The sequence below is a fragment of the Hemiscyllium ocellatum genome, chromosome 2 (assembly GCF_020745735.1).
Source record: "Hemiscyllium ocellatum isolate sHemOce1 chromosome 2, sHemOce1.pat.X.cur, whole genome shotgun sequence".
Lineage (NCBI taxonomy): Eukaryota > Metazoa > Chordata > Chondrichthyes > Orectolobiformes > Hemiscylliidae > Hemiscyllium > Hemiscyllium ocellatum.
This window is the reverse complement of record NC_083402.1, coordinates 3,913,637-3,936,482: the sequence shown is the minus strand read 5'-3', so window position 1 is coordinate 3,936,482 and position 22,846 is coordinate 3,913,637. Positions and strand designations below refer to the sequence as shown.

The 22,846-nt window shown below is 43.0% G+C and overlaps 1 protein-coding gene across 1 annotated transcript in view; it reads left to right on the top strand.

The window, feature by feature from the left end:
• The window catches only part of LOC132829799 (coiled-coil domain-containing protein 152-like), an 84,180-nt gene that overhangs the window by 25,873 nt on the left and 35,461 nt on the right, over positions 1–22,846 (top strand). Inside the window, exons 4-5 of the mRNA XM_060847166.1 lie at positions 4,003–4,067; positions 15,694–15,796. Coding sequence (XP_060703149.1) covers positions 4,003–4,067; positions 15,694–15,796 — 168 coding nt within the window. The remainder of the gene's footprint in view (positions 1–4,002; positions 4,068–15,693; positions 15,797–22,846) is intronic.

Here is a 22,846-nt window from a genome sequence, read left to right as displayed (position 1 = left end):
CGGTGACTTTAATGTTCGTGTTGATAGGATTAATCAAATTTGAAAGGGGACTATGACAACAAATTTATAAAGTGTATTAGTTGTAGTTTCCTCGAGCATTGTGTCATTGGAGTCAACCAGGGTGCAGGCTCTCTCGGATCTGGTAATGGATAACGATGCAGGTTTCAAGGAAATTGGAGTAAAAGAGTCAAAAAGTCTTACTACAAGTGTAGAAAGTGCTGTTAAGACCACATCTAGAGTCCTGTGAGCAGTTTTGTTCCCCTTATTTAAGGAAATATATCAATTCATTGGAGGCAATTGCGGCAATAGGTTCACTAGGATGGTCTTTGGGATAGAGGGATTGTCTTCTGAGCAAAGGCGAAATAGGACAATACTCACTGGAGCTGAGAAAAATGAGAGGTGATCTCTTTGAAATATATAGGATTTTTAGGGTGCTGAACAAAGTGAATGGTGAGAGGATGTTTCCCCTCAAAGGAGAATCTGAGACCAGAGGGCATAATCTCAGAGTAAAGGGGTGCAAATTTAAGACTGAGATGAGGAGAAATGTTTTGTCTCAAAGGGTTATGAGTCTGTGGAACTCCTTGCCACAGAGAGGTATGGGTCAGGATCATTGTGTATATTTAAAGCTGAGATAAATGAATCCTTGATCAGCCAAGGAATCAAGGATTGCAGGGCAAAGTGAAAGAAAGTAGATGCAAGGAATGTAGGACCAGCCATGATTCTGTTGAATGGCAGAGCAGGTTTGAGGGGTCAATTGTGCTGCTCCTGTAAGTGAAATTGAACACAGTACTTTTCTTTTCACATATTTCATCACCATACTAGGTAACATCATCAGTGAGCCTCCGGTGAAGCATTGGTGTAATATCCTGCTTTCTATTTACGTGTCTTGGTTTCTTAGGGTGAGTGATACCATTTCCGGTTCTTTATGTCAGAGGATAGTAGACAGGGTCCAAATTGATGTGTTTATTGATGGAGTTCTGGTTAGAATGCCATGCTTCTAGGAAGTCTCATGTGGGTCTCTGTTTAGCCTGTCGAGGGTGGATGTGATGTCCCAGTCAAAGTGATGTCCTTCTTCGTCTGTATGTAAGGTTACTGTAAGTGTGGTATTCATTCTCACGTGTTAGAGATGGTCATTAACTGGCGCATATCAACCAAACTTTAATGTTTTCCGGGTCATCTTGTGTTTCAACAAGGTATCTTCATCTGCTTTAGTATCTGAGTAGATGCAAATGGTGTGGTAAGCAATCAGCAGTGGGCATCCCCACCTCTAACCATAGCTGCTTGAGATGAATTTGCCCTCAATCACACCGGCAGTAAGTCAATCCTCCCTAGCTCCAAAAAGTGTCCCCATCCAACTTTCTGTGCTCTTCTCCATCAGCAATTCTTCATACCCGTGTTGCAGGGATACTTCTGGTTGGATTCCAGCCTCCTCCCTTTTTCCAAATACTGTACTGAGTTGTTTGTTTTGTTTGTTCAGGTCAGCTAACTCATTAAAAGCATTTGACTGATGATTAGATCTTGAATGACTCAGGCATTTGCTTGGAACATTGGGCAGGCAATATGCCTTGAGTAACTGATTGTGTGAACACATTAAACTGTTTAACTGTGAAATAATTATTATTCAATAAATTGTTGAGCTATGTTCGCAGTTACTTAAATTGAAACCAACATTATGATGCAGTTTGTAGGCAGCTTACTTTTTGAGGCACTGACGTGAGGATTTGCAATTTCTAACGGGCATCAGTGCCATTTGCAGGAGAATAGAGATACCTGTTGCAATTAATCACAATACAGTAGAAAATCAAATTGTGCTGAAAATGAGAGTTGAATGATATGCTGCATACCACACAGTAATTCGCACGGCAGACAGAGTGTAAACGTGGCTGGCTCTCACATTGTAAGGCTGGGGATCTGAGTGCAGTGGGGCCATAACATCTGATTAAAGTTTGAGAACCTCTACTGACACTTCCAAAATACTCTCAAGACGCAACTGAAAAACATGTGTGCACAGTACCGCTGCCAGTACTGCCAGGGACATCATTTCCATTCCATCCACTTTTTTTTTGTTGTTATTCACTTGTAGGACATGGGCATCACTGGTTGGCCAGGATTTATTGCCTGACCCTAGCCTTTATTTATTGTGCTGTTTTGGGGTGCCATCATATTTATTACAAGCAGAATTATTTCATAAAATGCAGTTGTACAGAACTTTCAACATGTACACATTGAGATTTTCAGGGGTGTCAGGAGGCCTTCAAGTTTTGACTTTTATTATGAGTATTACTACTTCAATCTCCCTGAAATATGAAATAATTCTGAGAAATGAAGCCCACTCACTTCAATAATTTCAGTCCGAGAAAAGATCTGAATTAGTAGTATCGTTTATTACGCTCTTGCAAGAGGGGTGTTGTGTCCACTGTCCACAAGGCAGGGACACACACACACTGAATTTAACGAGTACACAATATTTATGTAATTCGTTTCTCTTCCCTCCTCGCATTGCTCCTCCCCTGTTTACATCTGTTTCTAATCTAAACCCGGCTGTTTATCTTTGAACTCATCTGGCCTTGTCTGTGACAAAATGTTTATCTCTGGCCTCACAAGGCCGTTTGACCATCTCCCTCTTTGGTCTTATTGTTATTTATCCTCCTTCATTGCCATCTGTTTCTGTGCTTACCAAAGTAATATTTCCTTTTATCTTTTATTCACACTGAGCTTTATGACCTCTTAATGGTGGTCCTTTTTGTTTGTTTTTGCAGAACCGGGAAACAGATGCTTGTAACTGTTTGTACAGGCATATCTTAGCCAACACCCACCTCCCCGATAGCCCACACTGAGCCTTGTGATTTTTGCCGGGAGAACAATGTGTGCAATTCTTTTCCTTACAACTCTCAGTCAAAAAAAAATTTTTTCAAAAACATTTGAGGGAAACTAAGGAGAAATTTGGAAAGCTTTATTCAGGTAGAAATTAATTAGGTCTGTTTTCCTTAGGAAAGTGAAGCTTGATAAGAGTTTAGTCAACAAATTCAAAATTGTGAAGGTCTGCACAGAATAAATAGGGAGAAACTGTCTCCATAAGCCAAAGAATGAAAAGTAGGAATGCAGAGATTTAAGTAATTTGAAAAAGAAGCAATGATGAAATGACAACAAACTTTTTCACGCAATGAGTTGGTAGGATCTGGCTCCCTGACTGTGTGATGAATATCGACTTGATTGAGGCTTTTGAAAGGGAAATGGATTATAATCTAAAAATGAAGAATATGCAGGGTTACAGCATGAAGTTTGTCTAGAATGTTGATACTTAGGACTAAGGACTGCCTCATTATCTGAGGGTTTCTAAGTGAAAATGAACACAGTACCTTTTAACTGAAAATGTGTTGCTGGAAAAGCACAGCAGGCCAGGCAGCATCCAAGGAACAGGAGAATCGACGTTTCGAGCATAAGCCCTTCTTCAGGAATCCTGAAGAAGGGCTTATGCCTGAAACGTCGATTCTCCTGTTCCTTGGATGCTGCCTGGCCTGCTGTGCTTTTCCAGCAACACATTTTCAGCTCTGATCTCCAGCATCTGCAGTCCTCACTTTCTCCTCGAAGACAGTACCTTTAATAAAATCGTACCTGAACTTCTACAACAATTCCACTTTTCTGCCCCCATATCTTTTCTATTAGTTTCCAAAAGTCTATCAATCTTAGTCTGAATAGCATGTGAGCATTCAAATTCCTCTGTGCTGTACAATTCCAAGTACTGCATGGGGTAGACATGAACTTGCAGAATTCCTTTGATAAGATGCAATATAAAAAAGTTATAAAAGTATCATTATAAAGGTAAGGGGATGTGCTAGAAAACCTGTGGGAAAATTCTTCCCTCTTTTTGTGTTTGCTGTTAATGGGTTAGTTTGTTCTCCTTATTGATAAATATCATACGATACTATGTTTATAATTTTATTGATTAAATGATTGCTTAATTGAATTAATAGATTTTATAACAATTCTGTACTTTTACAGATGAAAATGAACATTTTAAAAAGTGTATCCAAGATCTAGAAGAAAAATTAAGAATAGCTGAACAGGTAAGATCTAGATAATGCAACTTTGCACTGGTTTTAAGGCTGTGAAATTTTATGAAGATGCGAGGAGTGTTCTTTAATTGTTACAGTTGACTGTCAGGTACCTGCTGTAAATAATGTACATCACCTAAATATGTGATGTAAAGAACTTAACCAGTGAGATGGTAGCCAAGTTTTATGTCACAGGACTAGTAATTCAGAAACCCAGACTGATGCACTAAGGCTGATGAAATTTAAGTATGGAGTGAATAGACTATAAAGTGCTTTGATCAAGAGCCAACCTGTAATTAACTTTTTACCATGCACTTGTAAGTATTTCGCAACCTCATCCTTAATAACAAATCTGACCAACAACCAAGATTAGGCTCACCAGCCTATAGTTTCCTGCTTGTGCCCCAGCTGTTGATAATCTTTATTACAGATTTTTATATGAGGGCCAGTTTTAATATTTACAAGCTTTCAGCTGATGCAAAACTTGGTGGTAGTTTCAATTGTAAGGAGGATATAAAAAGGCTTTGAAAGGCTTTAGACATGCTGAGTGAGGTGGCAAGAATATTGCAGATGGAAATAACGCGGATAAATATGAGGTTAACCACTTTGATAGGAATAAAGATGTGTTGATGTCCAAAGAGATCTAAGTGTCCTTGCAGCAATAATTTGGAAGTCAAATGGTATAGAGTCACAGAGTCATAGAGATGTACAGCATGAAAACAGACCCTTCAGTCCAACCTGTCCACGCTGACCAGATATCCCAACCCAATCCAGTCCCACCTGCCAGCACCCGGCCCATATCCCTCCAAACCCTTCCTATTCATATACCCATCCAAATGCCTCTTAAATGTTGCAATTGTACCAGCCTCCACCACATTCTTTGGCAGCTCATTCCATCCACGTACCACCCTCTGTGTGAAACGGTTGCCCGTTGGTCTCTTTTATATCTTTTCCCTCTCACCCTAAACCTATGCCCTCTAGTCTGGACTCCTCGATCCCAGGGAAAAGACTTTGCCCATTTACCCTATCCATGTCCCTCATAATTTTGTAAATCTCTATAAGGTCACCCCTCAGCCTCTGACGCTCCAGGGAAAACAGCCCCAGCCTGTTCAGCCTCTCCTATAGCTCAAATCCTCGTTAAGCTTTATTGCAAAAATTTGATTACAGGAGCAAAAATGTTTGGCTTTTTATTTAGAACACAGATGAAACTGCTGCTGGAGTAATTTGTGCTGCTCTGATTCCTTTGCTAACAGAAAGATACTTACCATAGAGGGAGTACAGTGGAGGTTCAGCAGAGACTGTCCCAGCAGGAGAGATTAAGAAAACTGAGCCTGTATGCTCTAGAGTTTGGAAGAATGAGAGGGAATGCCATAAAAAATAACAGAATTCTTAAAGGGATAGCAAAGCAGATGCAGGGAGAAATTTTCCCCTTGCTGTGAATGCAGCATCAGATCCATGTCTAACTCAATGTCAGAATAAAAGGCAGGTCATTTAGGATTAAGGTGAAAAGGAACATCTTCACATGGAGGGTGGTGAATTTTATAGCTGTCTACTCCAAAGTGATGTAGGAGCTCAGTCATTAAGTAACTTCAAGAGAAAGACTAATAGATTTCTGGTTAATAATGACATCAAGCAATATGGGGATGTGGCATTGAGGTCGATGATCAGCCATGAACTAGATGTTGTCATTGTCGGCATTCACTTGTTAACGAGTGTGATTGTCCAGCTAGGAAATTCTGTGTCGCTGATCACATCCTTGCATGGCTGATGAGCCCAAGCCTATAGTTGCATCTCAGACCACACATTGGGCTGGTGTTTCCAGGAAGAAGAATTGGTCATTGGTCTCGAAATGGATGACATTCGTTTCTCAGGCTCTTTTTCTGTATTTCCTTTTGTCAACAGGTGTTCTTGAAGAATTGTGCCCATTAGTACAGGAGGTTTCACCAAGTCAGTTTCTTCTGAGCAAGGATTTCCCAGGCATTGATTTATATGTTGCACTTCTTAAGATGAATCTTCATAGAGTCTTTGAAACATTTCCAGTGTCTTCCTATTGTTCAAGTGCCTTCCTTGAGCTGGGAAAAGATTTGGCCATTGGAGCTCAGGCATCCTACAAGCGTGGCTAGCCCAGAGGAATTGGTTTGTTGATGTTGGTACTATTGACTCCTTCAAGGACACTGATGTTAATACACCTGTGCTCCCAGCGGATGTGAAGAATCCATCTCAAGCAACGTATAATCTGGAATACTGAAGTAGGCTCAAGGAACTGAGTGCTCTCAATGTCTCATGTTCCCATATTTTCATGTTGAAACACTAACTACTACACTAGTTTTCAGTACAGAGCCATTCACTTATTGTGCGAATATGTCATAATGGCGATTTCAGTACTTTCAAAGAGGAAGGGATAAAGGATGTGTAACTAGAATGGGTGGCTATTACTTTTGTTTGCATAAAAAGCAAATAGAAATATGAAGTGACCATAACTGGCCAAATAGTCCTTTTCCAAGTTATAAGTTCTAAGTTTCTATGTTTATTTACATCTTTACATAGACAACTGTGTTTCAATTAGTGAAGTACAGCATTGGACAAGGTTCTGCATGGTAGACTAGTTAACAAGGTTAAACATATGGAATACAGAGAGAACTAGCTGTCTGAATACAGAGCTAGTTCAAAGGTTGGAGACAGTGGGTGGTGGTAGAAAGTTTCTTTTTGGATTGGAGGCCTGTGACCCGTGGTGTGCCAGAAGGATCCATTGCTTTTTGTTGTTTACATAAATGATTTGGATGTGAACATAGGAGGTGTGGTGAGTAAGTTTGTAGATGACACCAAATTTGGTGGTGTAGTGGATTGCAAAGAAGGTTACCTCTGAACAACGCAACCTTGAAAAAATGGGCCAAAGGCCTGAGGAGTGGCAGATGGAGTTTAATTTAGATAAATGTTTGATGCTGCATTTTGGAAAGGCAGATCAGAGCAGAACTTATACACTAAGTGGTAAGGTCCTTTTTAGATTCCCTATAGTGTGGAAACAGGCCCTTCGGCCCAACCAGTCCACACCGATCCTCCGAAGAGTAACCGACCCAGACCCATTTCACTCTAACCAATGCACCTAATACTACAGGCAACTTAGCATAACCTGCACACCTTTGGACTGTGGTAGGAAACCGGAGCACCTGGAGGAAACCCACGCAGACACGGAGACAATGTGCAAACTCCACACAGTCGCCTGAGGCCGGAATCGAACCTGGGACCCTGGTGCTGTGAGGCACCAGTGCTAACCACTGAGCCAACATGCTTCCCTTCCAGGGGAATGTTGTTCCTACAGTGTGGAAACAGTCCCTTTGGCCCAACAAGTTCACACCAACCCTCCGAAGAGTATCCCACCCAGACTCATTCCCCTATTACACTACATTTAGCCCTGATTGATGCACCTAAACTACATATCCCTGAACGCCATGGGCAATTTAGCATGGCCAGTTCTCCTAACCTGCACATCTTTGGATTGTGGAAGGAAACCCATGCAGAAACGGGGAGAATGTGCAAATTCCACACAGACAGTCGCGCAAGGGTGAAACCAAACCTGGGTTTCTGGCGCTGTGAGGCAGCAGTGCTAACCATTGAGTCACAGTGCCGCCCACATGCATTGAATATAGGAGTTGGAAGGCCATTTTGGCTGCGTAGGACATTGATTCGGCCACTTTTGAAATACTGCATTCAATTCTGGTGTCCCTCCTATGGAAGGATGTTTTGAAATTTGAAAGGGTTCAAAAAAGATTGACAAGGATGTTGACAGGGTTGAAGGGAGAGGCTAAATAGGCAACTTTTTCATACAGAGAGTTGTGCGTGTAAAGAATGAGCTGCCTAAGGAAGTGGTGACTAGGCCAGGGCTATTTTTCCTGGAGCAACGGAAGCTGAGAGGTGGCATTACAGAAGATAATAAAATCATAAAAGAGATGGATAGGATGAATAGCCAAGGTCATTTCCCCAAGATAGGGGAGTCCAAAACTAGAGGCTGATACAATTACAACATTAATGGCACCTGGATGGGTATATGAATAAGAAGGGTTTAGAGGGATATAGGTCAAATGCTGGCAAATGGGACTAGATTAATTTAGGAAATCTGGTCGGCATGGAAGAGTTGGACTGAAGGGTCTGTTTCCATGTTATACAGCTCTATGACTGTAAGAGGGGGAATAGAATCAAAGAGCAGGATTATGGAATTTTGGCACAAGAGGGACTATAAGTTCAGTCTACAATTATTTGCATTCAAGAAACTTTGCAGTTAAGACAGGACCTAGGAACGGGGTGGAGGCACTTCAGGGCCAAATAACTGTGCATTCAGATCTGTCGGGGGTACTGCTGTGCTCAGTTCCGGAGTAACTAGGAGGAAGTGAGGACTGCAGATGCTGGAGAGTCACAGTTGATAAAGCATGGCACTGGAAAAAGCACAGCAGTTCAGGCAGCATCCGAGGATCAAGAGAGTTGACAATTCGGCAGAACCAATCTTCTGACCCAGTCTTATAAAGGGGCAGCATGCACCTCAACTGCATACATAACAACCCTCCCCCTTTATTTCAAGAGCCCCCAGTGAACAAGTACACAACAGATATAAATATTATTGTATATATTTTAGCAGTAGTAGGCAACATAGTCAGACATATTTGCAAAAGCACAGAAAACATGGAATGACCACTCCACAACCACCTCGCTACGCGCCACCACCACCCCCGCTCCCCGCCCCGGCCAACCAAACCTTATTGCAGTCTACATAGACATGGTTAGTCTCTTAGGGATGACAGTTTCTAGACTTTGTCTCCTAAACTCATGGTGTTATCTTCGGGCCTTGAAAGCTCATTCCATTCAGCAGATTCTCCCTGTCTGATTAGCTGCTATCATCCTAAAAAGTGACTGCTGTTTCCTCCCTGGGACAGAGACATAGGACAACACTGGTTCCATCTGGTCCAGCTCTGAATTTTTAGATCAATCTCAGTTGAGATGTATTCTGTGGTCTACGAGTCTTCATGATAGCCTCTATCTTCTTGGGCACCTTGTGTAATCATTTGCCATCAATTACACAACCCAGGTGTTCAATGGAGTCCCTAATAAACTCACATTTGGCCCTTTTCACTTGTAGGCTACTGCAACCTTTTTTTAGGGTTTCCTTCTAGATTTCTAAAATGTACCTCTTCAGAAAAAACAGTGATCAAAATATCATCAAGGTGACAATGGACTCCTAGCAATCCACTTAAAATTTGATCCAAGGCCCTCAGGATCAGAGCCAGCACTGAAGTGATGGCAAAAGGGAGTTGTTTGAAGCAGAAAAATCCCGTATGATTATCGTAAGTGGCGGCTGAAACTCCTTCCTGACCCCATCTACAAGAAGGCTTGCAACAGATCCATTTTATCTTTCCCCCATTTTCTTCCTCAATACCAGCCCACTTAGTAGGTATTCTATGATTGGAAGTTGATATTGATCCAACTCAGGACTGGATTGACTGTGATCTTAAAGTCATCACAAATGTTATCTGTTTTTAAGACCAGAAAGATGGAATGGTCCATTCACTGGTGGTTACTAGTCACAGCACTCCTAGATTCTCCAGCAATTCCAGTTCCGCTTCTACTATAGGCAGGATGGTGAATGGTAAGGGATGTGCCTTCAGACTCCTTGGAAAAGCTTCCAGCTTCAGCTGTATTTTAACTTCCACTCCTTCCGTTTCACCCTGGGTTCTCTTGAAGACATCTTTATACTTTTCCAGGATCTCCTGCAAACACATTTGAGTCTGCCAGTCTAATAACAACACTCTAATTCAACTTTATGTTTTGCAGTCAGGAGCGTCCAAACAATGCAGTGCATTTGCCTTTTACTACATAAAGTGACAGTTCTGTCCTCTGGTCCCTAAAATTGTACTTTCATCAGTTCATAGCCCTTCAGTGGCATCACTTGTTCTGTGTTTGTCCATAGTGTAACCTTGACAGGCTTTGATGATAGTGCTCATAACTACTGATTCAGGAATCAGGGACACCACGGCACCCATATTCACTTTTATCTGTACTGTCTGCCCTCTAAATTTGAAAGAATCCAGAAACAATCAGTTTCTCTTTGATTGACATAATGTTTATTCCAAACCCTGCTGGCTCTGGTCCTTCCGCTTCTTACGCAAACTCACTGTCTACACTCTGGCTGGTGGCAAATATCTTATGCCTCATACTCAGGACTGTTTCTTTTTGACTCTCCTTCTCTTGTTTAGGTGTAACCGGCAATTTCAGGTAATTTGACCCACTCACTTACATTTTCAGCACTGGACTCCTTGTAGCCAAATTTGCCAGATCGGCAGCATTCTGCGGTTGGTACCACATTCTGCTGAGTTTTCGCATACCTCATACACCTCAGCACTGACATCCAACTGTGTTGTTTAACTGGCTGCCAACTTTATCAAGCTAGCGATTTCAAAAGCTGCCTTGAATCCAGGTCTCTCTTTTTGTAGCTTCCATTGAATGACTTCATGTCAGAGGTCACAATCCATCCAGTCCCACAAGACATTCTGGAGGAAACGTCCAAATTCACAATGTTCTGCTAACCTCTTTAAGGCCGGCATGAATTGGGTGATGGGGGTTGAGAGTGTGGTGCTGGAAAAGCACAGCAAGTCAGGCATCATCCGAGGAGCAGGAAAATCTACGTTTCAGGCAAAAGCCCTTCATCAGGATGCCCTCTTTTGCCCAAAATATCAATTTTCCTGCTCCTCGGATGCTGCCTGATCTACTGTGCTTTTCCAGCACCACATACTCAACTGTAATCTCCAGCATCTGCAGTCCTCACTTTTGCCATGAAATGGGTGATGGACTCTCCTTCATGTTGAATCCATTTATAACAATAGAAATTTCCATGATAATCAGTGGTTTTGGTGCAAAATGACTTTCCAACACTTCATATTGTTCTTTATAGATCTTTTGCGTTGGTTTCTCTTGTGCCAGATTCCTTAGAATCACAAAGGCCATGAATGATACTCAAGAAAACCAGTACTATCAGCCACTTCAAGTATGCATTAAAATGTTCAGTGTACAAAATCCAACCAACTGTCTCTTCGTTAAGCAGTCCTATCACTCCATATTAGCGTGCCATTTGTTTTGTAGCCATTTGAGTCTAAGTAGCCGGTAGCTGCTTTCAGCCCGAGTCCCCTCAGTGAATACTCTCTGCGATGATTTCAGTAAGTTACCAGCGAAGTAATCCCCTTTAACAGCTATCAGCTGCAGCCTGAGTCTCCTCATGACCACTGCCCTCTGCCAGCTCTCCGGTGGCAACATAACGGCGTCGAATGCAGCCTGAGTCCCCTCGCAACTGCTTCCCTCAACTTTTTGGTCTGTCTCCCAGCAAGTTGACCTTGCTATATCTCGAATCCCACAGTTTTCAAAGTCCAGGCTATATTCGATTTCCTCCTTCCTTCCAAAAAACGGTGTTTGTATACAGTTGACGGGCCATGACTGGCTCGTTGCCAGTTATTATGTTTGGGTCTAATTATAAGCTATAAAAAGACCATAAAGTAGGCCCATAGAAATTTGAACTAGGACATTTATTATATGTTTTTACAGCTAAATGATCAGATATAGACTGACATTAATCTCAGCCTGTGGGTCATCTAGGCAAAAGTGAGGACTGCAGATGCTGGAAACCAGAGTTTAGATCAGAGTGTTGCTGGAAAAGCACAGCAGGTCAGGCAGCATCCGAGGAGCAGGAAAATCAATGTTTCAGGCAAAAGCCCTTCATCAGGAATGGAGGCCCTGTTACTGAATGTCAGTGGTAAAAGGAGTGATTTTTTATGATTGTGGTGCCAATCAAAGTGTACTGCTTTGTCCTGGATGATGTCAAATTTCTTGAGTGCTGTAGAAGCCACACTCATTCTGGCAAGTGGAGAGTAACCAATCACATTCCTAACTTGTGCCTTGTAGATGGTGGAGAGGCTCTGGGGAGCCAGGAGGTGAGTTACTCACCACAGTATTTCTAGCCTCTGATCTGCTCTTGAATCCAAGTTTTTATGTATCAAGTGGTCAGATAAGTGACTTGGAATGTGTTTCTAAGGTTGAGGGTTGTTAAAGTACACAAGATTTCCCAATTTGTTTTAGATGACGGTTGAAAGAAAGCATAGATCACATTTCAGTACTTAATAAGAATTAGTATATTTTATGGATAAGTGGATTTCAGCTACAGATAAACATTAATGAATCACTGTTACATAACGTTTATAAATGACCTGGATGAGGGCTTAGAAGGGTGGGTTAATAAATTTGCGGACGACACTAAGGTCGGGGACGAAGGATGTAGTAGGTTGCAGAAAGACATAGATGGGTTGCAGAGCTGGGCTGAGAGGTAGCAAATAGAGTTTAATGTGGACAAGTGTGAGGTGATACACTTTGGACGAAGTAATCAAAATGCAAAGTACTGGGCTAATGGTAAGATTCTTGGGAGTGCAGATGAGCAGAGAGATCTCGGTGTCCATGTACACAGATCCCTGAAAGTTGCCACTCAGATTGACAGGGTTGTTAAGAAGGCACACAGTGTTTTGGCCTTTATTAATAGAGGGATTGAGTTCCGGAACCAGGAGGTTATGCTGCAGCTGTACAAAGCTCTGGGGGTACGGCCACACTTGGACTATTGCATACAGTTCTAGTCACCGCATTATAAGAAGGATATGGAAGCTTTGGAAAGGGTGCAGAGGAGATTTACTGGAATGTTGCCTGGTATGGAAGGAATGTCTTACGAGGAAAGGCTGAGAGCCTTGAGGCTGCTTTTGTTAGAGAGAAGAAGGTTGAGAGGTGACTTAATAGAGACATACAAGATAATCAGAGGGTTAGATAGGGTGGACAGGGAGAGCCTTTTTCCAAGTATGGAGATGGCAAACATGAGGGGACACAACTTTAAAGTGAGGGGAGATAGGTATAAGACAGATGTCAGAGGTAGTTTCTTTACTCAGAGAGTAGTAAGTGTATGGAATGCTTTGCCTGCAACGGTAGTAGATCAGCCAAGTTTAAGTGCATTTAAGTCGTCATTGGACATGCAAATGAAGGTACATGGAATAGTGTAGGTGGCATGGGGTTCAGATTAGTATGACAGGTCGGCGCAACATCGAGAGCCAAAGGGCCTGTACTGCGCTGTAATGTTCTATGTTCCATGTTCTATAATTGTATTTACTAATATTCTAATCCCTTTATAAAACTCCCCCTACATACCCATACAGTCAGCCGCAATCAGACACAAAGGAAATTTAAATGTCATGGATGGAAGGAAAGATTGGGAGGATAGTCCAATGGTCCCTGTCCATAGCATCCCTAAGATAATCCTTTTGGCTTGTCAGCACCTTTTGTTCCTGAACCAGTCTTCTCCAGGTACTTTTACATTCTTGCAGGAGGTTTGAGATGACTGGTTCACACTTGTAAAGTCTCTGACATATTGGTTAAAAGCCGCAGGTTAGAGCAACTGAAGAGAGGTTTCATTGAATCCCTACAGTATGGAATCAGGCCATTTGGCCCGTTGAGCCCATACAGGCCTTCTGAAGAGCACTCCACCTAAACCCACCCTACAATACCCTATAATCCTAATTTCCCATGGCAAATCCAACTAGCCTGCACATCCCTGGACATTATGGGCAATTTAGTATGGCCGTTCCACTTAATCTGCAAATCTTTGGATTGAGGGAGGAAACCGGAGCAAGCCCATGCAGACATGGGGAGAATGTGCAAACTCCACAAAGACAGTTGCCCGAGGTTAGAATTGAAAATGGGTCCCTGGCACCATGCAGCTTCAGTGCTAACCACTGAATCACTATGCCCAAGAGGGTTTCTTCAGGTTTGAGATGCTTTTTAAAGCAGAGTAAAGAGCAGCTCTTTCCTTTTCGGTGGCCTATAGCTTCTGACCAAACATTCATGTGCACAAGCTATTCAGCTGTCTGGAAGCCAATTACATACCTGTTGGCAAGCATTTCTGGTCACCATTCCACAACCAATCCACTACTTGTTGCCAGCCAAATTTCCATTAAAAAAATCTCTTTGTTCCACGTTGTCTGCAGTGATCTTGGGATGGCATAGTGGCTCAGTAGTTAGCACTGCTACTTCACAGTGCTAGGAACCTGGACTCAATTGGGCAACTGTCTGTGTGGAGATTGCACAATCTCCCTGTATCTGCGTGGGTTTCCTCCCAAAGTCCAAAGATATGCAGGTTATGTACATTGACCATGCTAAATTGTTCATACTGTCCAGGGATACGCAGGATGGGTGAATTAACCATGGAAAATGCAGCATTACAGGGATAGGGTGGGTCTGGGTGGAATGCTGTTTGGAGGGTCAGTGTGGATCTGATGGGCCAAATGGCCTCCTTCCATACTGTAGGGATTCTATGATTGAACAAAAAGCAGTATAAAACAGCACTTAACACCAAATGTCAGGTACTTTGCTTTTAAAATGTTCAATAATCATATGTACAATCCTTAGATTTTAAAACATGCCTTTTCTCATTTCAGTCCACAATCAAAAGTACATAAAAATAAAAGCCACATTCTTTACTGGATCGCAGGAAGAGGGAGCACTGAAAACAAGGGCAGTGGCTGGCTTCCAGCAGACATGCCCTTGCCCTATGTCAAGTCTGCCATTCAGGCACCAGTTGTCCTGATTGAGGGATGCCCTGCCTCTGTGCTGACAAGTGAAGGAGTGAACCAGGGTGTCCCGAAGGAAACAATATCTGCAGAATGCTGACAAGGGAGTAGAGGGAAATAAAAACAGAATTTGATGGAGAAACTCAGCAGGTCTGGCAGCATCTGTGGAGAGAAAACTGAGTTGACATTCCAGTCCAATAACCCTTCAGAATACATTGGGAGAATGTATAACCATGGCAACTGTGGGAGTCAGTGGGTTTGTAATGGAAGAGAATATATAACTGGTGATGACACCCTGCTGGAGGTGTTGGAAATGGTGGATAATGATACTTTACATGCAAAGGCTGGTGGGGTGAAAAGAGAAGAGTTGGGGTTCCTATCACGGTTGTGGCAGGGAGGGAATGAGAGTAGAAGTGTGAGAAATGGTTTAGACACAGCTGCTGGCCTGTCAACCACGGTCACAGGGAATCCTCGATTGAGGAAAAAGGTGAAGGTGTCTGATGCCCCCATGTGAAAGGGTGGCATCATCAGAACAAGTGCAACAGAGACAGAGAAATTGGAAGAGTGGAATGGAGTTCTTACAAGAAGCAGGGTGTGAGCATGTATAGTCGAGGTAACTGTGGGAGTCGATGGATTTGAAATGCATATCGGTGACCAACCTACCCCTGAAGGAGAGGAAGTGAAGAGTCAGAGATGGATCAGGTGAAGTTGAGAGCCCAAGATGGAAGTTGGTAGCAAAATTGATAACATTTTCCAATCCCACACGAGAAATCAGTCTTGTTGATCTCCTTTCTTTCTCAGGCCACAGATGGCCCAATTCTTCAGTGCATTTCACAACATAAATTCCCAAATATGTGAAGGACCAGAATGTAAAGATAAAATTACCATCATCCGAGCAGACTATCAGGCTCCTCTTTTATTGAAGATGACTGGTGGTAATTTAACTTGTGAAATGTGATCCCTATACTCAAAGAATGATGGAGATCATCACAATATGTTTGCAGGAGCAGAAAAATCATATTGAGAAGCTGTTGTTAGAGATGAAAAAAATGGAACAGGAGCACAAGATGGAGTGTATCAAGATTCAACAAGACCTGAGCAGAAAATGTGAGTATTTGGTGTACTGTTACCAAGAGACAGAAAGGTCAAAATTTGCAACTTCAACAACCCAAAGCATTCCTATAATTGATTTTAATGGGCAAATGAATTAAATGACTAACATCAATGATTCTTGTTTTTCTGCCTCACCTGTGCATCTCATTGCTAAGTACATTTAAACTTGCAGTGGTACTTTAAAGGGGACAGCTACCTTCTCAATTGTTGCAGACATCCACAAGCAAAGCAACATTGCTGAGCATATTGGTAAACATTGATAAACCATTTTAACAAAATAGGGTTAAATACCTTAATGGCAGAAACATTAATAAACACTACAAATATTTTTAAAAATAAGTTTACGACATTATATGTTTAAAGATAATCAGTATTGACCAGTTCTTTTGAGTATTTACATATGGAGAAATTTGGTCACAGAACTAATTTGATGGCAAAAGAGATGATGTTGAAGATTATTGTGCACTCACCAGGGCAGAGGCAAGAATACCTAATTTTAAAGGGGAAACTATTTAAATTAAACTACATACAAAACAGATTGGTGATGGTTGGTAAGTGGATTCTGATTGGCCAAGGTGTTGTAATTGAAAATGCAGGGAAGTATCACCGAAGACACTTACGTAAGCTCAAAAATGACAACCAAAAGGAATTTCTCCAGCCTTTTCAATGAAACTAAAGCTTGAGTTGCTCTGTTCCCGGATACTAATCCAATCAGAGCCCACTTTTCTTCAGTTTCTCTGACTTCTTTATTTTCTACAACTCTGAGTGAAGAAATTGTCACTCAAATGAATCCTAAGAGGCCTATCTTTTTTAAAACACAAGGTTGCTATATTTGACATTTGTCCAGAATAATGACAATTGTAACTGGGGTGAGGTTTGTTACTGTCAACAGAAACACTCCCCAGTGAACACAGCCCTATCTGAAACAAGAACAGAAATTGGTGAAGAAATTCAACAAGTCTGGCAAAATCCATGGAGAGAAAGTAGAGTTAACATTTCAGGTCCAGTGACCCTTCTTTAGAATTGATTGTAGCTTGGAAAAGATTGGTATATATTCCTGAAGATGGGCTATTTGTTGGAGGAGGAATGACACGTGGAGATGAAGCCCAGAGAGAAAGAATAGCAGTTGGACAGGCAAAGGAATGGGTAAAGATTATCCTGGGGGAATCAGTAGCTGCTAATGGGGACCATTAGTAACTGACAGTGGGTTGAGTGGCAAGAGCCATTGTGATGACAAAGCCTGGTATGTGGGAATTGGTTTAAGGAATTGGGGTAAGGTGCTCAGGCCCTAAAATTATTGAACTCAGTATTGAGTCCCGAAAGCTGCAGAGTCCCTGAGCAGAAAATGATCTTCTATTCTTCCAGCTTGCACTGAGCTTCACTGGAACACTGCATCAAGCCTGAGACAGAGATATTGGCCAGGGAGCATGGTGATGTATTGCAGTGGCAGGCAACAGGAAGCTCAAGGTCATTTTGATGGACAGAATGTCCATGGTAAAGAAGAGGACCCACGAACTGGAAATTCTGAAAATGACATAAAGCTTCAGAAGAACCTTAAATGTCAATGGGTAGAGGCCAGATAAAGGGAGAAAAAAATCAAACCAAGGTAGGAAGAGATGAGTTCTGTGGGGCAGAAGCAGGCAGAAACAATGGGTCTGCCTGTGTCTTCCTTTTTTGGATTTTGAGAAGGAGATAGAAGTGGGCTGTGTAGGGTCAGGGGAAGATCACCAGCTGAAATAATATTAGTGACCATTGTGGACATAATCACCTGGTGGTTGAATGGTGGGGTCGTGATCCAGGGTGAGAATAGGAAGAGGTGTCTGAGAGCTGGCACTTTGTTTCTGCATTGTAGAGGCCATTACACCAAGGACCTATGTACTGCCCCATCTGCGATGAATTTAAAAGAAAAATCCAAATCTTGGATTTCACTTATGCACAGGAGGATGTGAGTAGGGAGGACATGGACAGGATTTCACCGTCACAGGAGTGTGCTGGCAGACAGCAAGCTGGTTTGAAGTGTGTCTACTTCAATGCCAAGTGTATCCAGAATAAGGTAGGTGAGCTTGCAGCATAGATGGACCCTGTGGAGATTGGAGAGGCACTAAACAAACATTTCTCATCTGTTTTCACTCAGGAAAAGGAGAATATTGCATAGGAGAACACTGAGATATGGGCTATTAGACTAGAAAGGATTGAGGTTAGGAAGGAGGAGGTTTTATCAATTCTAGAAGGTGGGAAAGTAGGTGAGATACTCGGCCAGATGGGAGTTATCCAAGGATTCTCTGGGAAGCTAGGGAGGAGATGGTGGAGCCTTTGGCCTTGATCTTTGAGTCATCATTGTCTACAAGTTTAGTACCTGAGGACTGGAAGATTGCAAATGTTGTGCCCTTATTCAAGAAATGCAGGAGAGATGACCCAGATAATTATAGACCAGTGAGCCTTACATCTATTGTAGGAAAGGTTTTGGAATGATTATAAGAGATAGGATTTATAATCATCTAGCAAGCAACAATTTGATTGGAAATAATCAACATGGTTTCGCCAAGGGCAGGTTATGTCTCACAAACCTTATTGAGTTTTTTGAGAAGGTGACCAAGCATGTAGATGAGGATAGGGCAGTTGACATAGTGTACATGGTCTTTAGTAAAGCCTTTGATAAGATTCCACGTCGTAGGCTTTTGGAGAAAATGTGGAGGCATGGATTTCAGGGCAATTTAGCAGTTTGGATTAGAAACTGGCTTTCTGTAAGAAGGCAGCGAGTGGTGGTTGATGGGAAATATTCAGCCTGGAGTCTGGTTACTAGTGCTGTGCTACAAGGATCTGTTTTGGGAACACTGCTGTTTGTCATTTTTATAAATGACTTTGATGCAGGCATAAGTGAATGGTTTAGTAAATTTGCAGATGACACTAAAGTCAATGGACTGGTGGACAGTGTGGAAGAATGTTACAGGTTGCAGGGGGACTTGGATAAACTGCAGAATTGAGCTGACAGATGGCAAATGGAGTTCAATGCAGATAAGTGAAAGGTGATTCACTTTGGGAAGAATAACAGGAAGGCAGAATACTGGGTCAATGGAAAGATTCTTGGTAGTGTGGATGTGCAAAGAGATCTTGTAGATCATAGATCCCTGAAAGTTGCCACACAGGTTGATGGTGCTGTTAAGAAGGCAAACGGTGTGTTAGGTTTTATTGGTAGAGGGATTGAGTACCGGAGCTGTGATGTCATGCTGCAAATGTACAAAATGCTAGTGCGGCCTCACTTGAAATATTATGTACAGTTCTGGTCCCCGTATTTTGGGAAGGATGTAGAAATATGGGAAAAGGTGCAGAGGAGATTTATCAGGATGTTGCCTGGTCTGGAGGGAAGGTCTTATGAGGAAAGGCTGAGGGACTTGGGTCTGTTCTCATTGGAGAGAAGAAGGCTAAGAGGGGATTTGATAAAGACATACAAGAGGATTAGATAGGATAGACAGTGAAAGTCTTTTTCCTAGGATGATGACGTCAGCTTGTACGAGGGGGCATAACTACAAATTGAGGGGTGATGGATTTAAGACAGATGTCAAAGGCAGGTTCTTTGCTCAGAGAGTAGTAAGAGTATGGAATGCCCTACCTGCCAATGTAGTTAATTCAACCACATTAGAGGCATTTAAACAGACCATGGATAAACATATGGATGATGATGGGATAGTGTAGGAGGATGGGCTTAGATTAGTTCACAGGTCGGTGGAACATCAAGGGCCTGTTCTGCTCTGTATGGTTTTGTGTTTTATGTTCTAACTTGCTGGTGTGTCATCAAATGGGAGAATTGAGTAGATTCCTGCCCAGTAAAAAATGAGGTCTGCAGATGCTGGAGATCACAGCTGCAAATGTGTTGCTGGTCAAAGCACAGCAGGCCATCTGCAGATGCTGGAGATCACAGCTGCAAATGTGTTGCTGGTCAAAGCACAGCAGGCCACTGCAGATGCTGGAGATCACAGCTGCAAATGTGTTGCTGGTCAAAGCACAGCAGGCCACTGCAGATGCTGGAGATCACAGCTGCAAATGCAGTGGCCTGCTGTGCTTTGACCAGCAACACATTTGCAGCTGTGATCTCCAGCATCTGCAGATGGCCTGCTGTGCTTTGACCAGCAACACATTTGCAGCTAGATTCCTGCCCACATGTGTATGGTATGGCCTCTCCCCAATCTGAATTCATTGGCTTGCAGTAAGTTGAGATGAGATCCTAAATTCAGTGCTACACTGTGAACACCTGAGCCAGCGATACTAAGATCATATTGGTGTTGTCTGTGCCATTTAGCACAAACCCAAAACCAGGATGTTTGTCATAGCTTTTCAGGCCTTTGTTGAAGTGTTCCTGACACAATAAGTCAAGCACCAAGCAATAGATAGGTCTAAATGATGCCACAATTAACAAATCCAATCCTAGCTTCTGCTACATCTATTGTAAATGATGATGGGCAATTAAACAACTCACTGGAGACACGATCCACAAATATTCCCATCCTCAATGATAAGCAGGAGAAAGTGAGAACTGTTGATGCTGGAGCTCAAAGTCAAGAGTGTGGCACAGCAGGTCAGGCAGCATCCGAGCAGCAGGAGCATCAACATAAGCCCTTTATCAGGAACGAGGGTTGTGGGTCGGGGGTTGAGAGATAAATGGAAGGGGGTGTGGCTGGCAGGAAAGTAGCTAAGAATGCAATGGGTAGATGAAGTTGGAGGAGAAGGTGGTAGGTCGGAGAGGAGGGTAGAGTGGATAAATGGACAGGTCAAGAGGGTTGTGCCGAGTTGGAGGCATGAGACTGGGAGAAGGTGAGGGGTGCGGGAAATGAGGAAACTGGTGAAATCCACATTAATCCCATGTGGTTGCAGAGTTCCAACACGGAAGATGAGGTGTTCTTCCTCCAGGCATCGGGTGGTTAGGGTTTGGCAATGGAGAAGGCCCAGAACCTGCATGCCCTCGGTGGCATGGGAGGGACTTTTGAAGTGTTCAGCCATAGGGCAGTGAAGTTGCTTGGTGCGTGTGTCCCAGAGATATTCTCTGAAATGATCCACAAGGTGGTATCCTGTCTCCCCAATATAGAGGAGACCACATCAGGGTGTCGGAAATGGGGTGAGGGTTGGTGGGGGTATGGCTGATAGGGTGGGGAGGGAAATATATCTCAAGTGGTTTGTACACAGACCCCACCACTAGGGATATACTACCCTTCCCACCCGTATCAAAGTTCCGGAGAGACCATTCCCTGTGGGGCTCCCTTGTCAGATCCATGCCCCCCCCACCAGCCCTCACCCAACTCCTGGTACCTTCCACTGGTGGAAGTGCAAAACCTGCACCCACACCTCCCTCCCTTACCTGCATCCAAGGCCCCAAAGGATCCTTTCACATCTGACAGAAATTTACCTATACCTCCACAAATATCATCTACTGTATCCATTGCACCCAACTACGTCTCCTGTATATTGGGAGACAGGGCGCCACCTTGCGGATTGTTTCAGAGAACATCTCTGGGACATCTGTACGAACCAACCCCACTGCCCCATAGCTGAACAGTTCAACTCCCCCTTCCACTCCCCTATGCGGGTCCTGGGCCTCCTCCATTGCCAAACCCTAACCACCCAATGCTTGGAGGGAGAATGCCTCATCTTCTGCTTTGGGACTCTGCAACTACACAGTGTCAACATGGATTTCAACCGTTTCCTCATTTCCCCTCCCCTCACCGTATCCCAGTCCCAAGCCTCCAACTTGGCACCGCCCTCTTGCCTTGTCCATCGTCTTTCCCATCTATCTGTTCCACTCTCCTCTGTGAGCTATCACCTTCTCCCCCACCTTCATCTACTTGTTGCGTTCTCAGCTACCTCCCTCAGCCCCACCCCCCACCCCACCCCCACCCCCATTTATCTCGTAACCCTGGGACCACAAGCCCCATTCCTAATGAAGGCTTATGCCTGAAATGTCAATTCTCCTGCTCCTCGGATGAGCCTGACCTGCTGTGCTTTTCCAGCACTCTCAATTGAACAATAAGCAGCTGACTACAGCAGTGTGAAAGATATGATTGAAGTTTTTGTCAGAAGTACTGAGCAGATGCTAAATCTTAGCCTCCTCTAGAGATCCCCAGCACCACTACTGCCAGTATTCAGCCAATTCAGTTCACTCCACATGATATTAAGAAACACTCGAAGGTACTGGATACAGCAAAGGCTATTGACCCTAATAATATTCCAGTAATTGTACCAAAGTGTTATGCTCCAGAATATGCCTTTCCCACAGCCAATTTACTGTTCCAATACAGCAACAACGATGGCATCCAGCAATGTGGAAAGTTGTCCAACTATCTTCTGTATTTAAAATGCAGGATACATTCCATCCATCCAATTACTGCCCTTTACATCTACTCTCAATCATTGGTCAAAAGATCGAAGGTGTCATCAACAGTGGTATCAAGTACTTAGCAATGACCAAATAAAAGTAAATTACTGCGGATGCTGGAATCTGAAACCAAAAGAGAAAATGCTGGAAAATCTCAGTAGCATCTTAAGGAGAGAAAAGAGCTGACATTTCGAGTCTAACTGACTCTTTGTCAAAGCTAAAAAAAAGGGAGAAATAGGGAGGTATTTATACTAGGCTGAGAGAAGGTGACTCATGGCTCCAGAAGCAAAGGTAGCAATAAACAGGTGATAATGACAGTGCATAAGAGAGGTTATAGGGAGATTAGGAGCTGTGAATGACCAAGGCTGAAGCCAGTGCTATGTGACAAAATATGTGGGGGATGGGGAGGGGGGGGGGGTGAAGCAGAGGCAAAATGGAGAAGGGTAGCAAAGAGGGAAGAGGAGAGGAAAAAGGTGATGAGAGAGTGGGGAGCGAAAGAAAGAGAGACAATGAAGAAATAAGAGGTACAGAACAGTGAAAAAAATATAAAAAATAAATTAATGAAATAAAATTATGGAGCTGAATGAAAACAGAAGGGTTGAGATGAGATAATCATCTGAAATTGAGACCAGCAGGCTGTAACGTGCCTAATCGGAAGATGAGATGCTGTTCCTCCAGTT